At 37.4% G+C, this 20,629-nt stretch overlaps 1 protein-coding gene and 1 long non-coding RNA gene across 3 annotated transcripts; both read right to left on the bottom strand.

Annotated features, from left to right (window-relative positions):
* Positions 1-358: 358 nt before the first annotated feature.
* On the bottom strand, positions 359-1,005 carry LOC149679593 (uncharacterized). Its single transcript, XR_016365845.1, has 2 exons — positions 742-1,005; positions 359-666 (listed from the first exon to the last, which is right to left on the bottom strand). It is a non-coding gene; the product is annotated as an uncharacterized LOC149679593 (long non-coding RNA).
* Positions 1,006-16,296: 15,291 nt separating this feature from the next.
* Positions 16,297-20,556, bottom strand: LOC149679592 (uncharacterized). 2 transcript variants are annotated; one of them, XM_089835407.1, is made up of 5 exons: positions 20,376-20,556; positions 19,115-19,182; positions 18,786-18,914; positions 18,221-18,724; positions 16,297-16,709 (listed from the first exon to the last, which is right to left on the bottom strand). In XM_089835407.1, the coding sequence occupies exons 1-5, from the start codon at positions 20,533-20,535 to the stop codon at positions 16,683-16,685; spliced, it is 888 nt and encodes a 295-aa protein (XP_089691533.1). In that variant the 5' UTR covers positions 20,536-20,556; the 3' UTR covers positions 16,297-16,682. The 2 variants fall into 2 exon arrangements, with proteins under 2 accessions (XP_089691533.1, XP_089691532.1); XM_089835406.1 differs by lacking the exon at positions 16,297-16,709 and having other exon boundaries at positions 18,098-18,724.
* Between the last annotated feature and the right edge of the window lie 73 nt (positions 20,557-20,629).

Genomic DNA, 20,629 nt, shown 5'->3' with positions numbered 1-20,629 from the left:
ACCCAAAAAGTAATATTCGCCCACCTATAGAGTAATGTCAGCGCTACGTATTGCAACGTCACTCCATAGCGTAATCACGGTAGAGAGGGAAAAAACCAGTTTATCCCTCCCTTTAGGCGCGCTTTTGTAAGAGGGAATACTGAGCGCGCTTGTTAGGGGGGATGACACGTAGCTTGGAGATAGAAGGGAGTGACGTTGCTGTACGTAGCGCCGATACTACTCTCCATGCTCCGTGTCATCCCCCCTAACAAGCGCGCACAGTATTCCCTCTTACAAAAGCGCGCCTAAAGGGAGGGATAAACTGGTTTTTCCCCTCTCTACCGAGATTACTCTATATTTCGAAAAAATGTAGTCGCTGTGAAAACAAAGTTTTTATTATACAGTTAAATAATATCACGATTATATGATACAGACAGTGTTATTATCGCTTATCCATTTGTTTTATATTGCGATTGAAATTTTGCTTGATCCTCTTCGAATTTTTGCTTGTTGTTCTTCAAATTTCATGGCGTCAAAACCCTGACCTTGATTTTTCGCCATTTCATCCTGGTACTGTTTCATCATTTCCTCTTGTTTAGCTTTCTGTTCAGATTGGAATTTTTCCATATCGAAGCCTTTTCCCTCACCTTGCTGTTTCCACTTGGCTTGCATTTCGTCTTGTTGCGCCTGCAAGTAGACAAGATTTTATCACAAGTATGTCAAAGGCATACAGAAATAACTGGAAGTGAGAAAGTGGTTCACTTTGTCTTTTTAAAACCTGCCTAGCTCTAATTTGATGACAAAATTTAAATTAAATAAAAAGTCCCGAATGCCTCAAAAAACCGAACTAATTTCACTTCGACGAAATAATAAAATAATATCAGAATTAAGATAAGGAACTAGAAGTATAGAGGTAACCAAATTCTACACTTGACGAAACTGAATATTCTAGTGTAGGCGCGATGGAAGCGGCATAAAATCCTCAAATTTATTCACTATTGCCATCAAAACCTAATAATAACTCGCCAAAACGTTCCCGTTAATTTACGGTAAACAGGTTCATACAAACTTGGAAAGCTCAGGGAAATATATGGGGGAAAAACCTGGAAAACTCAAGGAAATATATGGGGGGGGGAACTCAGGGAAATATATGGGGGGGAACTCAGGGAAATACATGGGGAAAAACCTGAAAGACTCAGGGAAATATATGGGGAAAAAACCTGGATGACTCAGGGAAATATATGGGGGGAAAAAACCTGGGCAACTCGGGGAAATCGGTTTTCCAAAAGTTAAACCAATGTTCAACTATAGTCTGTCAAACGAAAGAAGAGCCCTGAGAAATTTGTCCAAATTGATGTCGCCACCATCGACCCCATAGTACTTTATCAACTTGTTTTGTTTTGTCAATAGTCGTCTGTAATATAGTCTGCTATTAACAGATAGGCTTAATCGCAATAGAACCAATACATTTTGCAATATATATTTAATATGTTTATGTTTCATGGTTTTTTTACGATCATCGAGTATTAAAGAATATAAAACAAAATTAACGACAAGACACCAGTTTTATCTTTGTTGAACTAGCATTGCAATATATTTTAATGACATAATAGCAGACTATATTACAGACGACAATTGACAAAACAAAACAAGTTGATAAAGAACTATGGGGTCGATGGTGGCGACACCAATTTGGACAAATTTCTCAGGGCTCTTCTTTCGTTTTGACAGACTATACTACATTATCTCGTTAATACTTTCTTTCCAATATACTTACTTTAAATTTCTCTTGCCATTTGTTATTTTGTTTGGTAAAATCAAATCCCTCTTGCTGTTGAGTAGCAGCAAGAACCGAAATTGTTGCCAAAACGAAAAAGATCACGAAAAGTTGAAAGTACAACCTTTCGAGTTTTGAGCCAAGGTTTCTCCTCGCCACTTTGGTTAATCTTCATCCCCTTTTTGTGGATTTGAAAGGTGGAATTCATAAACGTCGGACGCAACGCAATTTAGTACAGGCAAAGGCAGGGCGTCGTGCGCAAACTTCCGCCTTTTGCGCACGACGTCCCGCCTTTCCCTGTACTAAATTGCGTTGCGTCCGACGTTTATGAATTCCACCTCAATCGTTTACTCATCGGCTAACGCCTTTGATCAACACACGTTTTTTTTCTGTAACACCGCGTTTTCGTACGCATCTTCATTTTTATGAAGTTCGCGTGAATGTTATTGTATTTTTGATACTAAATTATAAGTGATGTTTATGGTTTTCTATATTTTCTGTTGGGAAGGAAGTCAAGAAGAAACGTGAAAAGGGGTTCAAATATTCAACTGAATATAAAAGGGCTCTACAACTTCGCATTAGAAAGGGTAACGAAGAAAAACGCTTCAAGTGTGATCAGTGTGACTATTCATGCAAGCATAAGTGTGATTTGATCAAACATCAACGCATTCATAGCGGTAACAAACCGTTCAAATGTGATCAGTGTGGCTATGGATTCACGCAGAAGAGTTCTTTGATCAGACATCAACGCATTCACAGTGATGATAAACCTTTCAGATGTTATCAGTGCGAATATGCTAGTGCGTACAGGAGTAATTTGATCATACATCAACGCATTCACAGTGGTGAAAAACCCTTCAAATGTGATAAGTGTGACTATGCTAACAATCGTAAGAATCTTTTAATCGCACATTATCACATTCACAGTGGTGAAAAACCTTTGAAATGTGATCAGTGTGACTATGCATTCACGCAGAAGAGTTCTTTGTACGCTCATCAACGCATTCACAGTGGTGTAAAGCCCCACAAATGTGATCAGTGTAAATATGCCAGCACTAACAAGAGTGGTTTAATCATACCTCAACGCAATCATAGTGGTGAAAAACCCTTCAAGTGTGATCAGTGTGACTATGCTAGCAATCGTAAGAATCTTTTAATCGCACATTATCACATTCACAATGGTGAAAACCTTTGAAATGTGATCAGTGTGACTATCGATGCACTCAGAAGAGTAATTTGAACATACACAAACGCATTCACAGTGGTGAAAAACCCTTCGAATGTGATCAGTGTGACTATAGATGCACGCAGAAGAGTAATATGACAAAACATAAACGTAGAAGACACATGTATGAATAGATGGATATACATTTTAAATGTGTTGGACAAAAACCTTAGTTCATCCTCTTCTCTAATGAATGGGCCAAAACAAACTGTGTCGCCATTTTCAGAACTAATTTGAATTGAACTGAGTTTCATTTTCAAATCCTACAAAACAACATAACAGTAATGTTACTTTTCATAGTTAAAGGGATATAATTACATTTGGCATTTTTTTTTCCTTTCTTTCTTTCCCAACAATTTAAAAAATACAAAATATATACGTATATACATGCATATACACTTTTTGAAAATAAAATTTTTGTTAATTGAGTGTTTTCTGGATTTAAGACAAAATCTTGCTTTTGAAAATAGTAATATGTTGTGCAAATGAAAAGTTAGTTCATTAAAATAGATACAACTACCAGCAAGTGCCGATGTTAGGGTATCCAAAAACTTGACCTTTTTCGTATCAAAGAAATGAAAATTCGCGAGGGAGGGGGGTGGAATTTCAGTGTCAACAGGAACCAGGCCAAAATTTCAGTTGAGAAACGAACAACGTGTGTTCACATTTGTGGCTTATTGATAAAGACCTAATCAGGTGGTGTTATGCCATCGATTGTTAAAGAGTGCACTTGATTTCAGCATTCAAAATCATTGGCTTAACAAATATTGATGTCTCGAGAAATTTATGTTGTTGAAGACATGAGGGGCCAGTCACTCAGCTCAATCATGCAGTGTTGCTTTGGACACAAAGACTGAGTGGAAACACTCATACCTATAACGTTATGGCGCTACGCGGCAGCACTTAACAATCGCCTATTCCGAAGCGAGGTACACTGGGACACTTTACCTCTTATCTACCAGCTTTGACTGTACTAAACGGATTACACGTAATCTTTAAAAGCGCTGCCCTTGACAGCGCTAAAATGACTACGCTTAATTCTTAATTGGTGTACAGAGAGATTGAGAGTAATTAGCCCCTCGGGAGGACATTACTTTAGGTTTAACTGTGGTTGAAGCGGATTTCTGTTCCCTTAAGAAAACCCATATGAATATAATAAACATCAATTTTAATATTGTTTATTTTAAAATTAATTCTTTAAGAACAAGTCTGAAGCTTATCCTTGCGCTTGCAATTGCGCTTGATAACTATCAATGACATCTTTGATCATTTTGTGATTTACATCACTAAGAGTTTTGAATTCTTCTTCCATCTTTTTATAATCGAAGCCCTGACCTTTTACGTGCACATCAGCCCACTTTTTCTGCCATTGATCTTGTTGCACTTGCCAATCTTCTTGCAGTTTCTTAAGCTTTTCATTAGTTTCCTCCAAAACCTTATTCGGGTCAAATTCTGCCGCAATTAGGTGCAATAATAAAAACGCTAAGCAATAATATTTCATTGTAATATTCGATGTTATAACTGCGAATTTAAAACTAATATGAAATTTATGAATTTTATATAACGGAATCATTGACGTCACAAGCTTTCCATCGCCAAAATTCTCGGAAAAAATGTAACAAAGGTTGTCATTTAATCAAGGTAATACAATAGGCAACTGTTTAAATAAGTACATTTTTTCAAAAAAAATAGTTTTATATAACGGTACCTGAAGTAGATCAAGACGAAGATCTCAAAATCAAATTATTAGATACATAAATTAATCCTGGGCTGGAAGACATCAATCTGACTCCCCATTGAGCCTAACCGTACCAAACCTAACTTATCCTAAGACTAAAACATTATTAATACCATAAGCTCATAAGATATGTTCCATAAGTTTGTCCCTGGTTGCTGAGAGCTTGTCATGAAGTGACGTAGGTCATAGATTCTCGTAAAGCGACGGCTGGTGAGGCGCTGTCAAAGGCTTAGTACAGACTAAATATGAAGATGGACTACAAAACCGAGTGTAGTCAATTCTCGCTTCCGTCGTTCTTGAACTAGCTCTCGGTAAATATCTAGCATTACGAAGTACAGGTAGTGTCATTCTTATTGAACATATCTTATATCCGTATGTTAATACTATGGGAGGGTCAGGTTGCAGTCTTATCCCTAAGCCTAACTTATCCCCGATTATTTTGTAACTGGGCTTCTATCTCCATTTTCCTCTTCTCCAACTCCCTCTGAACTTTCTCTTGTTGACGTTGCATCATTTCCATTTGTCTCCTTGCCTCCTCAGAACTTTCCCTGATTTGATGTTCCATGGTACGTTTCAAATTCTCTTGGTCCCTTTGCGCGGCCTCCATCTGCTTTTGTTGGAGTCGTTCCAAGTCAGCTCTTAACCTTTGACCTTCTCTCATCTTGGCCTCCCTTTCTTGTTGCATACGACGCATCTCCTGCTCCAAATTGTGACGCTGTGTCCTCGTCGCATCTTCTTGCTGGCGACGTAGTTTGTCCATGTTCATGTTGAAGTTTTCTTTTTGCATCCGTAAGTCTTGTTCAAGTTCGCGTTTTGCACCTTCCCAATCAGTGGCACTTGTAAACTTGTTGTTTTTTGATTGGCCGATGATTGTATCGCCATGATGAACATGGTGCACATGAATGTCATCAGTCTTTCCATGGTCATGGTGAATGTGAATCTCCTTTGACTCTAAGGCCACCAATACCGCGAAGTACAGCACTATTCCAATCTGTTCCTTATTGTCCTTGGTTGCGGCATCAGTTCCCGGGTTGGTTAGCTTGTACTTGTTCAAATACTCTTCTAATTTCTTATGAAATTCGTCCATTTCTTTTTGCCATACGGCGCCCAAGTCTTTCTGCAATTTTTCATGGTCTTCCGCGACTTGTTTCCGCAATTTGTCTAGCTCGCCTTTGAATTTCTCCCGTATTTGATTGTTTTCAGACTGTTGGGCAGATATTTTAGCAACTTCCGCTTTAAGTTGGTCAACTTCCGATTGGATTTTAAGGTTGAATTCTTCCTGTCGTTTTTGGAATTCGTGGTCAACGCCGGGTGTGGATAACGTGATAGGAATTATGAAGCATAATATTAATGAAAATAAATAGCAACTCATGTTGGGTGAACTTGATCGGAGGTGCGTACTGTATTCGAAATGAACGATGTGAAATCTTTAATTTGAAATATTTGTGAAGCAATATTTATTCATATGTTCTTATGACGTCAGTACACTTTTTAGTCTATTTGCCTAGAGCTTTATTCTTCGATGTTGAAATTTTAGAAGAATCAACATGAAGGCATATTTTCGAGGCCCTTGGAATTGTTACTTTCAATTTTGAACTCTTTTTCGAACCATATTTATTCTACTATGGTCGAATTCAAAGTTAATGCGCCGGTAGACTAACATCTTGTGGTTAATGTTGGTGCCTTTAAAATTGTATTCTGACTGTAAGTCAACTTAGGTTTTTTGGGAAAATATTTATAAGGATTCTATTTTCCCTTTATTTTTGTATTTAAATCGCCTTTACCTTTCATTGTCACTTTGAAAAACCCTCAGTTCGATTTCTAAATTTCTGTTAAATTACAATTTTACACCAAAACTACACCAATTATTGCACCCATTAACACCAAATTTTACCCTCCATTTGTGTCGTTTATTCGTTTTGATAATTTCAAATATTTTAGACAGAAGTTGTGTCAGTTTTGAAAAAGATATTATTTTCTAGCCATACTAGAATTCCATCTCAGATGCGATACATCTTTATTTATAAAACCGAATTTTTTTGTTGTCATTTGGATCTCTTCTATGGCTGAGAATTACAATATATAATGTTTTAATTAAGACTAAACCTGAAAAGGGTTGCCACATGTCAGGGAAACCCTGGAAAAGTCAGGGAATTTCAAAAAGCGCCGTAAGTATCAGAATTTCAAGAATGTAGGGAAAAAATTCAGGGAATTTAATTTAATTTGTTAAAATTCTGCGGTTCAAACATCGATCGAGATCATGTTTGACCAGCAACCGAAATTGGGGAGTTTGCATGCAGCTATGTTTTACGTTAAACATTCACAAAATGCGATTTCAACGAAATTGTTTACTTATATCACCCCTTCTTCTATTTTGAACAATAACAATTGGGCCTAAAAGGTCAGAGGAAACCCTGCTGAAAAAAAACCCCAATAAATTGAAATAGAAAACATAAACCTATATATGAAAACCAATAACGTTATCACAAGTTATGTTTCACAATACGTATCTTTAATATAAACTTTCAAAATTGAAAATTTCTTACATTTATACAAGTACATTTGAAATTTTAAATTTAGTCCTTGTTTTCATCGTCTTGTTTGTCGCTATCCTTGTCCTTCTTTTTCTTCAGTTTCTCAGCTTTGTCTTTATCCTCGTCTCCGTCACCCCTACCGCAGGCTTCCTTGGTCAATTTACCATCGTTTCCATCAAATTCATCGGCACCAGTTTCGTCTCCCAATGGTGCGGAATTTACCAGAGCAACCACAAGAAGGGCAACGAGGCAAGCGATCAGCAAAGTTTTCGTGGACAACATTTTGTTGAAGTTCAGGATTATAACCGACGTAGAGTGAAGGTTCCTTTTATATAATGGCATTGTCTAAAGGCATGCGTGATATTTTCGATGATTTGAAGTTAACTTTCATCATCATCTCTGCTTGTATAGCTAAGTAATCAAATATGGTTATTAACGAAAGTTATCCTGTTACTGAGCGTACCGAAATTAAAGTAATTATGTCAAGGATTAACATAATGGGAATTTCTAAAAAATAAGGTACTTAATGGAGATAATTTTATATGTAGTAATCGAAAACCTTTTAGGGGCGTTACCTGTAATATGTTTGACCATACTGGAAAAAGTGGGTATCGTTCCTTTCAACCGAATTCCCAATGGACCGAAATCCCATTCGACCGAATATCCCGCAATGATTTTAGATTTCCAGCCCAATGGCTATATTCCCGATGGACCGAAATCCCAATCGTCCGAATATGCCCCTAAAAATACATGAATATAACTTGAAACACTGTAGACGTCAGCGATTCGGTGGTGTAGTGGATACCATGTTCGACTGCGAAGCGATAGGTTGTTGGTTCGAATCTCCAAAAGGTGTATTAATAATATTGAAAGTAATTGTTTCGTGATACTAATTAAAACGCTCACTTTCATTCCTTTCAAGGCAAGAGATATATAGAATTAATAAACAAATTGTGCTTAAAATGAAGTACAGTCTTAATGGTAGTTCCATCAATGTCTTTAGATTTTGAATTAAAATTTTAATATTTTGGTTTCGGGTGGGTTAGGTTAGGTTTGGTTTGGTTCCAATAATTCGTTGACACCGTTTCCAAAATATGCTCCTTTTAATTAGCTACCACCTTTTCCAAAATATTCTCCCTTTAAATAGCTACCACCTTTTCCAAAACATTCTCCTATTAATTAGCTGCCACCTTTTCCAAAAGATTTTCCTATTAATTAGCTGCCACCTTTTACAAAATATTCTCCTATTAATTAGCTGCAATCTTTTCCAAAACATTCTCCTACTAATTAGCTACCACATTTTCCAAAACATTCTCCTATTAATTAGCTGCCACCCTTCCCAAAATATTCTCCTATTAATTAGCTGCAACTTTTTCCAAAACATTCTCCTACTAATTAGCTGCCACATTTTCCAAAATATTCTCCATTTAATTAGCTACCACCTTTTCTAAAATATTCTCCTATAAATTAGCTGCCACCTTTTCCAAAAGATTTTCCTATTAATTAGCTGCCACCTTTTCCAAAATATTCTACTATTAATTAGCTGCCACCTTTTCCAAAATATTCTCCAATTAATTATCTGACATCTTTTCCAAAATATTTCTATTATTGCTAATAAATTGTTCGTGGTAAGAGGCGGGCTTTTAATACTCATATAAATAATCTTTTTACCTCCAAACAAGGTTAGGTTAGGTTAGGTTACGTTTGGTTAGGTTAGGTTAGGTTAGGTTAGGCTAGGGTAGGTGAGGTTCGCCGTAATTAAAACGTAGTTAAAATAAGTGCAGTAATACATTTTCAACTCACATTTATTTTAACAATAATAAGTTGTGAAATTAAAAATATATTTAATGCAAAACCACACAGTATGTCTTCTTCCAGTTCAATAGAATTTCGGTCCAATGGGACTATAATAAAATCGCACCTTTGGCTACGTTCGGTCGAATGGGACCCCAAAAAAAAACCCCTTCTGTCGAATGGGAATTCGGTTCAATGTGACCAAAGCAAAAAGTGAGAGGTCACAATATGGATCATAAATGAGGTTTAAATAATCCTTCCGAATTTCTCCTTTAAGCAAATGTTATTATGTTAGCTTCTGTGGCGCTCCTAACATACTGGTAGGTTGAGAAATAAGGCGGGGGCCCTGGACAAATGCCCATTTTAAAAATTACCTGGGACAGTTTAAAAATTAAATGATTTTGGGGGGGGGGGCACTTCTTTAATTTAAAACTATCCAAGTTTAACTATTCTAAGTGGCCAAGGTCCAGTTTTTCAATTAGAAGTACTTGGACTATACTGACATGCCGGGACTAATCTTCTACACCCCAATTTTACGTTGTCAAAGACCGGAACCAATCAGGACTCATCCACGAGGGATTAGCTAAAACTAGCCTTTGTTAAGCTTAGAGGGCTCCTCGACTATGGGAGCGTCTTGTTCTGAGTTGGCAAAAATACAGATTTATCCAAAAATTAAAATCCATGTGGTTTTAACCGGTTAAAACTACTGGTCAGTTAATGAAATTCAATAAAGGGGGATTCAAGCCCCTCAACCGGTTTTGTAGTAGACGACGGCCGAAACATGGCTAAAATCGTTTTTGCTTGGTTTAGGCTTTTAAAGGACATGTTTTAAGGTTTTAGTTCAGTCAGGGATAGATTTAATTTTAGAAGTAGGAATGGAGAACAGAGTAATGTGGGCGCTTGTCAAAGTCCCGGACCCCCTTCCACAGGACGGGGGGGGGGGTATGAAAGAAGAAGGGGATCATAGCGACAGAGGTAAAAAGTAATTTCGTATTTTTCTCCGTCCCGACTATAAGTCGGACTGAAGTAAATACAAACCATTCTCCATTCCTACTTATAAAATTAAATCTATCCCTGGTTCAGTAATATAGTTTCTCGCAATGCATTTCAAGGATTTGACAACATTATTCGTATTACTTAAAAAAGTACACATTTTATTATCATACCTCAGTTAGTTTTAATAATTTTAATTAATTAATTATGTACACCTAATTAAAACCTCTTAACTACAGCGTTATTCACCATCACCGGAAATTTTGAGTAGCTTTTAAAATATCTAAAACTATATATTGATTAAAGTAATGAGGATCGGGTTAATTCGTATGTTAATTAACCTTGATTGGTATTTTGTCTGGTTCCGGTTTGTCTCTGTCTAGTCGATTGCTTTCCGGAAACATTTGAAGTTCCCAATCTTTCAACCTCTTGCCCAGCTTGACCAGTACCCGTATTTGTGTTCCCTCCTGTAGTTCCTCTACGTCGGCTACCAGTTGATCCTCTTTTACGGTTTTTGCTTGACCTTCCGTTTAATTGTTCAGTGTCTCCTAATCCTCCATCTAGCCCTTGGTCACTGCCATCATTACCAGGAACTCCTTGTCCCCTGTCGCAGGCGGCCTTGGTCAGTTTTCCGTCATTACCGTCAAAATCTGCAATGCCATCTTCGCCCAGTGAGGCTGATAACGCGAAGCTAATGGCCAGGGTAGCCAATAACAGAATGGCTATTAAATTTTTGCTTGAAATCATTTTTGGTTCGGTTTTCAAATTAACTCCGACTGGGTTTGAACTCTTTGGAAGGTCCTGAATGTAGAAGGACCTATGAAGGATTTTAAGCTGTTTATATAATCGATTTGGGTGTGCAAAAAATTCTCGCGTGCAATGAAAGAATTATTAATTGGATTTACTTAGCTAAGTAATCAATTAAGAGGTTATAATTTCAACATAAGTTCACAAGGTATATTCCATAAGTTTGTCACTGGTTACAAACTGGAGCTTGTCATGAAGTGACGTAGATCATAGATTCGAGGTAAAGCGACGCCTGGTGAGGCGCTGTCAAAGGCTTAGTAATGCAGACTAAATAGGAAGATGGACTTCAAAATTAACCAGCGAGTGTAGGACTTCAATTCTCGCTTGTCGTTCTCGAACTAGCTCTCATTAAGTCTCTAGCATTACGAAGTATAGGAAGTGTCATTCTTATGGAACATATCTTAAAAACTTATGGTTATACTTTTTAACTTTCCAAAAACGCTCTCTGAATTACATTAAGATGTCATTGGCATTCAAGTCTCTTTTTTTGTTGAATAAGTAGGGATAGTTTTAATTTATGTATTTGCACAAGATAATAATTATCTTGTGGTATGGTCTATAGCAGGATTAAACATAAATTCCTTCTACTTGGAGTCTTTAAGAGGCCGTAGACCCTATAATAATATCTGATTGAAGGTAAGGGGAAGGGCTTAAAACTTCGTTAAACCTTCCGCACCTCCTTCCTAGCGTTTCATTGCCTATTCACATATACAGGGTGTTTCTGATAAGCCTGCTATAAATTATAGGGAGTGGTCTTTGTATCAGACTATGTCAAAAGTGTCAAAGAACATGTGTTCTAAAATATATAGTTTCGGAGGTACGGGCTAACAAACATTGTTCCCTAAAACAAGGAAGAATAAGACATATCAAGGTGCCCATCTTGTTTAGACAATTTCAATAACCCCCAATCTAAGAACGTTATTGAACCTTTCTCTAGCAGAAGTGTGCGTTTGACGGTAAAGGTTTGTGCCTAAGCTGGTAATGTAAAATTAGTTCAAAATGTAATAGCAGAATAGTGGACATTTTGAACAACACCTCTAAATAACTTGGTATGAATAAAAGAAACCTTAACACTGTCACACTTTGAACTACATTACATCACCAGCTTAGGCACACTTCTACCTTTAAAAGTACACTTCTTCTAGATAAAGAGCCCTCATTAATGTTCTTAGATTGGAGGCTATTGAAATTGTCTAAACAAGATGGACAAACTGATATGTCTTACTTCACATGTGTTGCCAACCAATTTCCTTCTTTTAGGGGCTAATGTTTGGGGGCCCGTACATCCGAATCTAAATACATCATAATTCCGGGAGTCTCATCTTAAGCTTAATAATGTACCATGATGACTCTAGAAGAAGCAATGGAATATACTATGACATGAATGTAAACAAAATACCCAAAGACTATTTAAAGTTCTTTTATTTAAATTTTGTGTCTATACCATTTGGGACTTAAATTGTAATTAACAAACTTATTTATCACGTTAATTTCTTCTTCTTCCTGTACCTCCATTTCTGGTTCCACCCCTTCGACTCTGCAATCTCTCGGTTTCGGTCCCGTTGACGGTAGTGGCGTCGCCGTCGCCACTTGTCCCGTTGCCGTTACCTCGTCCACGATTGCAAGCCAGTTTGAAAATGTTCGCCGTGGGTTCTTCGTCTTTAGCGGCCGAAACCAAACCATCCTGTCTTTCGACCATAACAGCGGCAAATATCAGCAAAGAGACGACGTAAACTAAACTCAACTGAGTCAGAGTTTTCATATTTTAATTTTTTGATTGTTGTTGGATTGCAAATAATTCACAAATGTGGATTTTGATTCAGGTTCATCTACGTTTTTATACCCTTTCAGTCATACAGACCAAAATCCTGGTTTTTATTTTTCATTACTAGTTTTACATTATGACACATTGACAACTTTAAATATTGATACAACAGTAAAAATTTAACAGCTATCTTTTGATAATTTTGTAATATTTGCTGTGAGATTTTCTAGGAAGAGGGTGGCGTAAGTTTATAGTAGAAATGTTTATTAGTGCAAGTAGTAGGGTTGCGATACATAATCCTATAAGTCAATTTAAGTCATTGCTGAGAACAGCGTTAACTGCATTATCACATTTAACCCTAGATTAAGCGGGTACCGTTTCATTGGCACAACTTTTGACCTAGCTCTTCTCAAATCCGTTTTTGATGGGTTGTAGTTACAAGGAATGAATAGAAATTGGATTACACAGCTTGTATTGATTTCTATTTTATAAATTTCAATGAGAGACTAAATTACCATTGACCGATTCGTAGCCTGTAGCTTGAAGTAAGAAAACACTGTTAGGAAAATCCATATTATCTTCTAATATAACATATAGTCAAAGGTAAAGTATTACCTCGACATATATTGTACGGGTTCATAAACCTTTTCAGGGCATAGTAAAGGCTTGGACTGTTTTTTCAACTCAACTTTGGCCGCTAAATGTCGATGACCATACAGAGCCCATATCAGCAATATTTTTTAAGGGTTTCAATCGACAAGGAGGCAATTAAAGGCCGGGAAACGGCGAGAAGGGTTCTTGTCAAACTGAAAAGCGTGCATCGAACTAACAATGGGCGACCGTGCTTCAAAATTTTTAGGGGTTCTTGTCAAACTGAAAGCCGTGCAAAGCGGTTCTTGTCAAACTGAAGATAAAGAATGGACAGTCTCTTAAATGGGGGAAGCAAAAAGTCGGGGAAACAAAATTTAAGAGACTGTCCATTGTTTATCTTCAGTTTGACAAGAACCGCTTTGAACGGCTTTCAGTTTGACAAGAACCCCTAAAAAGTTTGAAGCACGGTCGCCCATTGTTAGTTCGATGCACGGTTTTCAGTTTGACAAGAACCCTTCTCGCCGTTTCCCGGCCTTTAAACAGGTTTCAATATGTAGGAAAGTCGCCCAGAAGCTTGGCTTACTGTAGTACGCCACATTTCCGACTACAGCCCCATTATTCCTAAAAATCAGGCCCGTATTTTTTACCATTTAGCTCAAAACCAGCCACTTCTCTTTGAGAGAAGTGTACCACAAAGCGGGATAATTGTAACATGATTCTTCCCAACGTCATTTTACATTTATCATAGCAATGTTACTAAACCGAATCACATACGCGATAAATAGTTCCCCCTCATCATTACTCTATTAGCGCTGCTTAAATATTTGCCAAGGCGCATGCATGCGCTTGTGGTCATTTTTGTCCCAAGTCAAGACAATCAAGGTTTGTGGGTTGATTGCTGAGGATTTAGTACTGGCCAAACAGTTATAGAATTTACCCTAGCACGGTGCGATGCCCATCTGAAATAAGTTTGATGACCAGGAGAGCCTGGAAAGAATCATGTTACATATAACTCAAGTATTGAGAGGATTCTCATATTGCCTAGAAATAATTTAGCCACGATCAGACATATTAGTCACTCTACATTTGAAATCTATATTTATTTTACTCCTCAAAGTTACAAATCATTTAACAAAAAATATTCAAAAATCACCCACTATAACCACTCGATTTCCCGCTTCCGCTTATCCCATATCGATTATTCTTAACCAGCGCAATACCGGAACTTCCCGGTGCCTGTGAGGGTGAAGGACTTGTCGAAGACTCATCAGACTCGTCACTCTCGTCACTTTCATCGTCGTCATCATCGGGATCTTCGTCATAATCTCCATCGTACTTGTGCTGATGATTCGAATGATGACTCGCAGATTTGTTATTCGAATTTTGATTCGGCCATTTTGAAATCGAACTCTCAGTTGAGTTTAACAAACTCGAAATATTGTTAGGCCTTGTCGTCGAGTTGTAACGATTTGGAGAAGATGTAGAATTACCACTAGCAGACTTTGAATTGTTGTAAGCCGATGTAACGACGTGTATTATTAGCAACAACAAACCTAACTTGACTAAACAATCCCTTATTTTAACCCTAGCCATTCGACTGACGGTTTGTGAAGCTTTCTGGTTTACAAGTAGGGATGACTTCAAATGGGTTTTAGGTTTATATAAAGAATTACCCAAGCTTTATTAATGATTTCTCCGTAACCTCTTGAAACCCGGACGGGGTATTGTCTCGTTCTATATGTTAAGAAGGATGCAAGTACTTGAAAGTAATTTCACTTGAGGATAGATCGAGGAACGCTATTATTATTTTGGTGAAATTGTGTTTGTACAAAATACGTCAAGTTTTTTTTCTATAGGGTGTAATTGGGCCTTTGGTTTAAACAGACATTGTACTTTAACAAAGGTTCTCGTGCGTGGAAAATATTTTAATCACATGGGCGGTTGTTACGTTTTTTCTTCTGCAGTATTTTAGGCTATTCAAATATTTCCAAGGATAATTAGGGGTTAAGGATTGATTGAAATTGGACGTGATTAACATCGATATTTCTTTGAGGGAGTTAATTATGAAGTAAATAGGCTTAATGATTGATGAATTTGGCACGAGGACATAGGAGGTGCTTACGTGTTTCACTTTTATTCTTGTTCATTAATTTCAGACCGATAAAAATGGCACTGAACCCAGCGGTTTTATAATAAAGAAATGGCACCCTTTACCTTTGACTACATTACGTTCTATGGGTAGTTAATATAAGGGCCACTTCTCTATTTATGAGGGGGAACTATTTATCTCGTATGTGATTCGGTTTAGTAACCTTGCGCACTCCAAATGTTAAGGGATGTTTGGAAGAATCATGTTACACTTACCCCGCTTTGCGGTACACTTTTCTCGAAGAGAAGTATTATATACTTCTGATAATACTAATTTAATTAGAGCAATTACAATTAAGCCTAAATACCTCTGGAAAAATCGTAGATAAAGGTCTGGGAAAACTTGGAAAAGTCAGGGAATTTGAATCTGAAAATTGTAGCAACCTTGTTGGTATGGACCCTTAATCGTCGTGCAGGGAAATTTAAGGGTGATTAGCCCCTCGACATATAAGACGCTTTTACACTTTGTAACTGATTTGGGAAGGTTGAAATGTAACGTTTTACTGTTTCATAAGAATCTGCAATTTGCAATTATATTTTTGAAAAATAGGTTAGGATTTTCCAGAACGATTTAAAGTGTCCCTCCTTATGCATTTTCATACAAGATTACTTAAAGCATAAGTTTATAAGAAATGTTCCATAAGTATGACACAATCTATACTTCATAATACTAGAGGCTTACTGTGAGCTAGTTCGAGAACGACAAGCGAGAGTTGACTACACTCGGTTTTGCAGGACTTCCATCTTCCTATTTAGTCTGTACTAAGCCTTTGACAGCGTCTCACCAGGCGTCTGTTTACCTCGAATCTATGACCTACTTCAATCACTTCATAACAAGCTCCAGTTTGTAACCAGTGACAAACTTATGGAACATATCTTATGAACTTATGCTTATAGGTAGTGAGGCATTGCATTCACATCTATGGTTTTTTTTTTTCATTCTTTATTGTGAAATACAAAAATGACAAAACAAATACGTATAACATTATTGTACCATTATGTATCACTAACATTAACCAAAAGCACGTTCTTGTATCTTCCACAATGTCTATAGCAACGTTGGACAAAGTCATAAATAAGTTAAATAACGTTTTTAATGGTAAAGTAGAGAGATGAACAACGTGAGCTTATGTATTCAGCTGTTTAAACAACGGCGAAATAAAATTCTTCGCCAGTTGAAGAAATAAAATACACCGTTAACGATAATTATTGTTTCGCAAACATCAAATTTCTGCCGAATCGTTAATTTTCGTTTGTTCATACGCGATTACTTCGAGTTTTAGAAGTTTTAACACGAATTTCTTTGGCTATTAATCTTCTTCTTATTCAAATTAGGCGGGAAAATCCATCCTGCAACTCTGTAAAAAACGTGATAGTAATTTTTGAATAAATTATGTAAAATATTTAACAGGAATATGAGCAACAAATAACCCCTTTTTGGCTTTACCAAGGAGTAACCTGAATTGACGAAGTTAGGCCTCGCATCACCATCTAGCGGTATGAAACATAATTGCTGAAATGGTTTGAAAGTTAATTTCTCATCTTTAGGGGTTTTGCGAGGTATTGGGGGCATTAGCAAGTTCCGTTCTACTCTAACTACAACTACTCCTTTGTGTTTGTAACACTTACAATTGTAATGTTTGTTATGCTACAATGTTTATATTTCTTTTATGTAATATTAAAGGGAATAGTTTCATTTAATTTTGTAAACCTGAGGCCCTAACTAGAATAAAATCTCACGTTCACGTCGGTGAAGTCGCTTTGCTCGCTTAAAGCCTGGTTCTCACTTGGCGAAAAAATGCATTTTTCGCCACGCGACTTGATACGCGCGACTAAAATGAGCGAATTTTCTTCTAGTCGCCGTCAAAATCGCCCCAAAGAGTCCCAAAGCGACTGTTCTATTTTTTTTCGCTAAACGCTCGGCGAAAAAAGACTTCAGCCAATCAGGTTCAGGTAGTGGGAAGGGGAAGGGGGAGTGTGAGTGTGCTATGTCGCCAATTTTAAGCCTTGGTTACTTGATGAATGAAAATAACCATTGAGTTCTAATATATATGTTCTGATCTCTATGAAAATAACAGAGGTAAGTTTAGGCAAGTACGCTTCTAATTTAATTTTTTAAGAGTGAAATACGTACGCTAGCTAAAATGTTTCTATTAGATAAATATGGATATGTCAAAAAATTCCATTAAGGGAGGCAAGAAAATAACTTGGTTCATTATTAAATAGAATACAAGTTTGAATTTTTAGGCTTAAGATGCGTAAAATAGCGCTGAAGCGTTTTTTAAATTTCGCGCCCAATGAGAACCACACCCCCAGCGACTAAAATATCGCCGGATTTTTTCGCCACGCGAAAAATAAATTCGCCGCGTTTACTTGCCAAGTGAGAACTAGCCTTAATTAGACACAAGTCAGGGTAAAAGATTCGCGGGTTCAGTTATAATTAATTAGTTTCGTTGGGCAGTCTCAAGATGGCGCCACCTCGTTAGCGCCCTTTCTTTAGCCATAGCTCACTCGATCTTGCCTTACTGACGCATGATCGAGCGGACTTTGCTGTAGCAGACAATAAATGAAAAGTTTTAGGATTCTTGGTGGTATTTGTCATTTAGGATACGGCTAGTTTAGTGTTGGACTGTTGGTCCAAAATTCAGCAAATATGCAAATCGTTTTAAGACACATGCTCTCACGTCTGAACAGGGAAATGTAATAACCGACGCAACCGAAACGAAATTAACGAGGCGACCGAATAAAATGTAACATATTACTCGAGATTTTAGAAACTAATACTCCTTTGAAAAAAAAGGCAATCTGCTGCTCATAGAACTGATAGAACATATCAACAAGTTTTAGCGTAATCCGCATTGAACATTACCTCAACGAGCCTCGTAAACGGGTCATAACCTGTAGGTGGCATCATTGGTGGAGGTCCAGGAACAAAACCAGGTCCACCGAAATTAGGATTATAAAATGGGTGCCCCATTGGTGGTCCACCGAAGAACGGGGGTCTGTTAAAACCAGGACCCATGCGTCGCGCTGGTGGTAATGGTATTCCAAATGAACCGTAAGGCCCCATTGGAGACGGACCTGATAATGGTCCCATCATAGTAGGGTCCCCAAATGGACTAATACCACCGCATCCGAATGTCCTTGCACCATTGCAAGGTGGTGGTATATACGGACCCATAGGACCCCTGAAGTTACGTGCGCTTCTTTTAACTATGACGTTGTCTTCCGGATTCGCTTCCGGAATTTTTACACGTTCTACTTCCGTTTCTGGTTTGGGTGAGAGATTATTGTTGTCGACTTCCGGTGGGGTTGCATCAGCTGGGATGACTTCGGGTCGAAGTGGAGGTTTTTGTGGATGAATTGAAGGATGCTATGGGATGGTTTAGAGGTTAGAAGTCTTGAGGTCAAAGGTTAAATGGTTTATTTCGTACTTCAGCCATGAAGAAACAACTGTTTAATTTTTTAACTGTTTCCGGTTCATTGCATAAACGGTCCAATGCTTCCTTAGATTCTTCTTTCGATGTAGAGTTGTACATGCATGTTTGAAGGATGTTTTTGAACTATTTCAAAAGGATTTGAATATTTAAAATGAGTTAATTCATGATATATGAATCAAAGTTTCAGGTGAAAATTGAAGTCAACATTTGATAGTTAACAAAGTGGTATAATTCAAAATTTTCTAAATCAATATAACGTTTGAATATTGTATACTAACACTATCCTTGTGAATATTTTTATTTAAATTATAATCTCCGCTTACCTCTATGGGACCTTTATCCATGACGCATTGCAGTCTGTTTAACTTAACTTCTTTATCAACTTGATAATCTAGATACCATATTAAAGAGACAAAACAAAGTTAACGTTATAATAAGAAATACCTAGCGTTGAACAGAACCCATATGACAACTGAGAACGTATGAATTGCCATCACCAATATCAAAAGTGTATAGATATAAAACAAAAAGTACACTTCTTTAACAATTCCCTGCATTTAGCTGTAGACAACGTGTAAACTGAGAGGCAAACTACCCTCCACTGAGACCCCTACACGAACTAACCAATCAGGGAAGAGCTTCTTGACGTCATAGGTTTATAGAAAGTAGTACATGATGCTGGCGATCCAAACGTCAAATTTTGGTACTAGAGTAAGCATCTGCTACTTTATGAGCCTATTCAGGGCTTGTTCTCTGTGCCACGGTTGGGAAGGTAACCTTACGCAGAGGGGGTTAGACACTATCCTGGCTTCTCATATTACGCAGCGCCAGCAAGTTTCAACGAAGTGTACTTTTTGTTTTTATATCTATATACTTTTGCTTATATTTAGTACACTGGTTCTCTATACCCTATAGACTGACTTTTGGGGTTCAATTTACCGTCATCTCTTAAATGGCGGCACGATAAGTAATACATAGTCTTCGGACTAAGAGGATTGATACCATTTACACCAGAAGACCAGGCTACTTGGCGTACTAACCGCGTAATGAACAAGCCTGGCCTCCCTGTGTAAATCAGTCCTCCTTGTATGAAAACTATATACGTCGCGTGCCTCTGCTGCTACACATAATTTTCAGACTAGGAGGATTCATACCATTCACACAAGGAGTCCAGACTCCGTGGTAGAGTCAGAAGTAAGTGTATGTAAATGATATGAATTCTCCTTCTCTGAAAACTATGTACAGTTAAATACGTAAAACGTAAGTTCATAAGATATATTCCCTAAGTTTGTCACTGGTTACTGAGAGCTTGTCATAAAGTGACGTAGGCCGTAGATTCTTGTAAAGCGACGTACGCCTGATGAGGCGTGTCAAAGGGTTAGTACAGACTAAATAGGAAGTTAGTACAGACTAAATAGGAAGATGGACTACAAAACCGAGTTTAGTCAACTCTCGCTTGTCGTTCTCGAACTAGTTATCTCGAGCTGTAAGTCTCTAGCATTAAGAAGTACATGTAGTGTCATACTTAAGGCACATATCTTATAAACTCATGGTCAAAACATTGAAAATAAAATTAAAACTCACCGCAAACTAAATCCATGAAACATCGTCCCAATCTGGGTCCTCTTCGATGTTTATAAAATGAAGGTCGTTTCTTATAGCCATTATTATTACTACTATACGCTAAATTAACGTAATTAATTAAAATAAAACACAAGGCGGTATATTTCACGACTGCCTTCATTCTAATTCGGTCGGAAAATAATTTTGTTTTAAATTTTAAAACGTTTTCACACCGCACGCCTCAAAATCTATTTCCTTAAGCGATTTTTCGTATA

This window comes from Phalangium opilio, unplaced genomic scaffold (genome assembly GCF_054372755.1).
Source record: "Phalangium opilio isolate 3A_F unplaced genomic scaffold, DU_Popi_V2 ptg000041l_1, whole genome shotgun sequence".
In the NCBI taxonomy this organism is placed as follows: domain Eukaryota; kingdom Metazoa; phylum Arthropoda; class Arachnida; order Opiliones; family Phalangiidae; genus Phalangium; species Phalangium opilio.
The sequence above is the reverse complement of the archived record's forward strand: the minus strand, read 5'-3'. Positions and strand labels throughout refer to the sequence as shown.